The sequence below is a fragment of the Acanthisitta chloris genome, unplaced genomic scaffold, assembly GCF_000695815.1.
Source record: "Acanthisitta chloris isolate BGI_N310 unplaced genomic scaffold, ASM69581v1 scaffold16979, whole genome shotgun sequence".
Lineage (NCBI taxonomy): Eukaryota > Metazoa > Chordata > Aves > Passeriformes > Acanthisittidae > Acanthisitta > Acanthisitta chloris.
The window spans coordinates 1-3,778 of NW_008692119.1; the positions used below are offsets into that span (position 1 = coordinate 1).

A 3,778-nucleotide genomic window follows, 5' to 3' on the forward strand; every position below is an offset into this window, starting at 1 on the left:
TGCAGCAGAAGACAAACCGCTTGGCCGAGGTGGAGCTGCGGCTCAAGGACTCCCTGGCCGAGAGAGCTGAGGAGGAGGAGAGGCTCAGCCGGCGGTTGCGGGACAGCCAGGAGACCATCGCCAGCCTCAAGTCCCAGCCCCAACAGATAAAGGTGAGCACCACAGAGCTCTGCATCAATCCTGGCTGGGCTGAGTGCCCTGCGGTACCCAGTGAGTGCCCTGCAAAGTGTCATCTATCTCTGCCCTGAGCACATCAGCACAGCACCATGATTTCCTGAACTATCTCCCCTGGGCCAACACCAGCTCCATCCTGGGCCCCTTGGGTGCTGTTTCCCAAGTACATCCCATCTCTGGGTGCTTTTCCCCCCAGTACGTCATCAAGACGGTGGAGGTGGAGTCAGCCAAGGCGAAACAAGCCCTGTGCGAGACCCAGTCCCGAAACCAGTACCTTCAGGAGCAAGTGGGGATGCAGAGGCAGGTGCTAAAGGAGATGGAGCAGCAGCTGCAGAGCTCCCAGAAGACAGAAGCTCAGCTCCGAGCTCAGGTCTGAGTGACAGGTGTAAATCAGAACTCATCCCACATTTCCTGCCTGCCTGGTGCTCGCCAGGTGACACAGTGTGGCAGTGGCAGGGCACTGGCTCAGTGTTGCCCCTTGTTCCTCTCCCAGATCACAATGTACGAAGCCGAGCTGGAGCGAGCCCATGGGCAGATGCTGGAGGAGATGCAGGCGATGGAGGAGGAGAAGAACCGCGCCATCGAAGAGGCGTTTTCCCGTGCCCAAGTGGAGATGAAGGCGGTGCATGAGAACCTGGCAGGTGAGGAGGGCATAGGGGTCTCACAGAGTTGCCTGGCGGGTATTGGGGTATCACATCACCTGCCCCTCACCCTGCTCTGTGCCTGCAGGTGTCCGGACCAACCTGCTGACTCTGCAGCCAGCGCTGCGCACCCTCACCCACGACTACAACAGCCTGAAGCGTCAGGTCCGCGACTTCCCCCTGCTCCTCCAGGAGACCCTGCGCAGCGCCAGGGCCGAGGTGAGCCCCCCGCGACCGCCACCCAGCTCCCCTCCTTGTGGGGTGGAGGTGCTGGGGGCTCGCTGAACCACTGCTCTCCACCCCCAGATCAGCCAGGCCATTGAGGAGGTGAACAGCACCAACAGGGAGCTGCTGCGCAAGTACCGGCGGGAGCTGCAGCTCCGCAAGAAGTGTCACAACGAGCTGGTGCGGCTGAAAGGTGTGTGGGGGCTGGTGGGTCCCGTCGTGGGAGAGTGTGTCCCTGGTCGGGGGTGGGATGGACAGGGGACCATCCCCATATTGTGCTTGGGTTGGCAGCAGGATGCTTTGGTGGCAGTGGGCTGCAACAATCAGCTTGCCTGGTGCTAAAGTGGGTAGCAGCTGGATGACTGGGGCTGACACCATCCCTGGATCCCCCTCCAAGGAAACATCCGTGTTTTCGGGCGAGTCCGTCCCATCACAAAGGAGGATGGTGAGGGCCCGGAGGCAGCCAACGCAGTGACCTTCGATGCTGACGATGACGCTGTCCTGCACCTCCTGCACAAGGGGAAGCAGGTGTCCTTCGAGCTGGATAAGGTCTTTCCCCCACAAGCATCCCAGGAGGAGGTGAGTGCTGCCATCCATGCTGCTGATGTGAGGCAGGGATGCAGCCACCTTCTCCTGACTCTCCCCTGTCCTCCCCAGGTATTTCAGGAGGTTCAAGCCCTGGTCACCTCCTGCATCGACGGCTACAACGTTTGCATCTTTGCCTACGGACAGACAGGAGCAGGAAAAACCTACACAATGGAGGTGAGTTTGCTTGGTTTTTCTTCCATCTTCCTCATCCTCCCATCCCCTTGTGCCCAGTCTTGGCACCCTCTCCTAACCAGGCTTGTGGCCAGCTTGGACCCAGTGTGTACCAGTAATGTTCACTGCTGCTCTGCAACACCCTTGTGAGCTTTGCTTCCGCTCAGAAAAAAATTTGCAGAATAAAATGCAAGAGGGTATTTTTCCCCTCTATTTCTCACCCCAATCCATCAGGGGACAGCAGCAAACCCAGGGATCAACCAGCGAGCCCTGCAGCTCCTCTTCTCCGAGGTGCGGGGCAAAGCAGCCGACTGGGACTATGCCATCAGTGTCAGTGCCGCCGAGATCTACAACGAGACACTCAGGTACAGGGAAGGGGAGAAGCTTTTTGGGCATCACTCCATGCTGCTCTCCCCCCATCCCACCAGCCCTTACAGCTTGTCCCAGTGCCTTAGGCACTGCATTTGGCCAGGCAAGGAATTATTTTTAATTTATTTTGGTGCACACTACCCTTCCCATGAGTTCCATCACTTATACAGGCTCCCAGCCCTGCCATCCCACTCCCAGGCCCTGATGCAGCAGCCGGGGCATCCCTGTTTCCACCCTGCCCCTGCCCACGGATGCTATATTTAGGAATTACTAACTGGGAGATGAGAGCATGAGAAATATTTTCCTCCCCTGCCCAGCCACAGGCAGGAGGGGTCAGGAGGAAGCTGGGAGTGCATCCATGAGAATAATGGGTAACAGGGATGGGAGCATGGTCTGAGCTGAGTGGGAGAGGGCACATGGGAGGCAGAGAGCTGAGGTTATAAATAGAACATGCAGCTCTCCCGGGACAAGACGGCTGCCCTGGCAGTGTTGGCACACAGCCCTGTGCCAGGGCAGGGATGCCGTGCTGGAGGGGAGCCAACACCCCCCTGGGATGGGGATGGTAACAGCTGCCTTTTCACCCAGGGACTTGCTGGGGAAGGAGCCACAGGAGAAGCTGGAGATCAAGCTGTGCCCTGATGGCAGTGGACAGCTGTACGTGCCTGGGCTGACTGAATTCAGGGTGCAGAGCGTGGAGGACATCAACAAGGTGTGGGGAGATGGGGGGTAATGGACACAGGAGGGGGTGGCACCAGGAGTGCAGTGAACTGGGGGAAGGGTCTCTGCTGTGTGACTCTTGGATTTGGGAGCATTTCTGAAGCGCTGGGGAGGGACAGAGACCAAAATAGGACCCTGGGTGTGATGTGGCAGTCACTGTTCCATGGGGTGAGCCGCAGGGGGTTAAAAATAAAAGCGTGGGGCCCAGGCAGTTCCCAGGGGATTAGCAGGCTGCGGCTGTCAGTGCAGTGCCCTGCCTGTCACCCCCAGCCTTTGGTGCATCACCCAGGCTGAGACCTGACAGTGGTCATCACCCTGATGGACCAGGCACCTCGTGGGGGGCTGTTGCTTAGGCTGTGTCCCCAGGCACCACAGGGGGTTGGGGTGGAATTGGGGCAGGTTGGCCTCACCCCCCAACTCCCCGGGCTCCCCTAGGTCTTTGAGTTTGGTCATGTCAACCGAGTGACAGAGTGCACCAACCTGAACGAGCACAGCTCCCGCTCCCACGCTCTCCTCATCATCACCGTCCGTGGCCTCGACCGCAGCACCGGGCTCCGCACCACAGGTGAGTGCCATATTGAGCCCCTCCCCGGGGCATCCCAGGGGTGCGTGGGGCCAGACGCTGATCCCAGCGGGGGTTTGGCTCTGTGCCCCCAGGGAAGCTGAACCTGGTGGACCTGGCGGGGTCGGAGCGTGGCTCGGGCGCGGAAGGCAGTCGGCTCCGCGAGGCACAGCACATCAACAAGTCTCTCTCGGCGCTGGGCGACGTCATTTACGCCCTGCGCTCCCGGCAGGGCCACGTGCCCTTCCGCAACTCCAAGCTGACCTACCTGCTGCAGGACTCGCTCAGCGGCGACAGCAAGACCCTCATGATGGTGCAGGTAGGGGCTGGG

The 3,778-nt window shown here is 59.9% G+C and overlaps 1 protein-coding gene across 1 annotated transcript in view; it reads left to right on the forward strand.

The window, feature by feature from the left end:
- Positions 1-5: 5 nt before the first annotated feature.
- KIFC3 (kinesin family member C3) overlaps positions 6-3,778 on the forward strand; it is a gene marked incomplete at its 5' end in the record, with an annotated part of 5,545 nt that continues 1,772 nt past the window's right edge. Inside the window, 11 exons of the mRNA XM_009082528.1 lie at positions 6-152; positions 371-544; positions 668-815; positions 904-1,034; positions 1,122-1,233; positions 1,438-1,619; positions 1,698-1,802; positions 2,034-2,164; positions 2,754-2,877; positions 3,321-3,450; positions 3,543-3,766. Of these exons, the coding sequence (XP_009080776.1) occupies positions 6-152; positions 371-544; positions 668-815; positions 904-1,034; positions 1,122-1,233; positions 1,438-1,619; positions 1,698-1,802; positions 2,034-2,164; positions 2,754-2,877; positions 3,321-3,450; positions 3,543-3,766 (1,608 nt within the window). The remainder of the gene's footprint in view (positions 153-370; positions 545-667; positions 816-903; positions 1,035-1,121; positions 1,234-1,437; positions 1,620-1,697; positions 1,803-2,033; positions 2,165-2,753; positions 2,878-3,320; positions 3,451-3,542; positions 3,767-3,778) is intronic.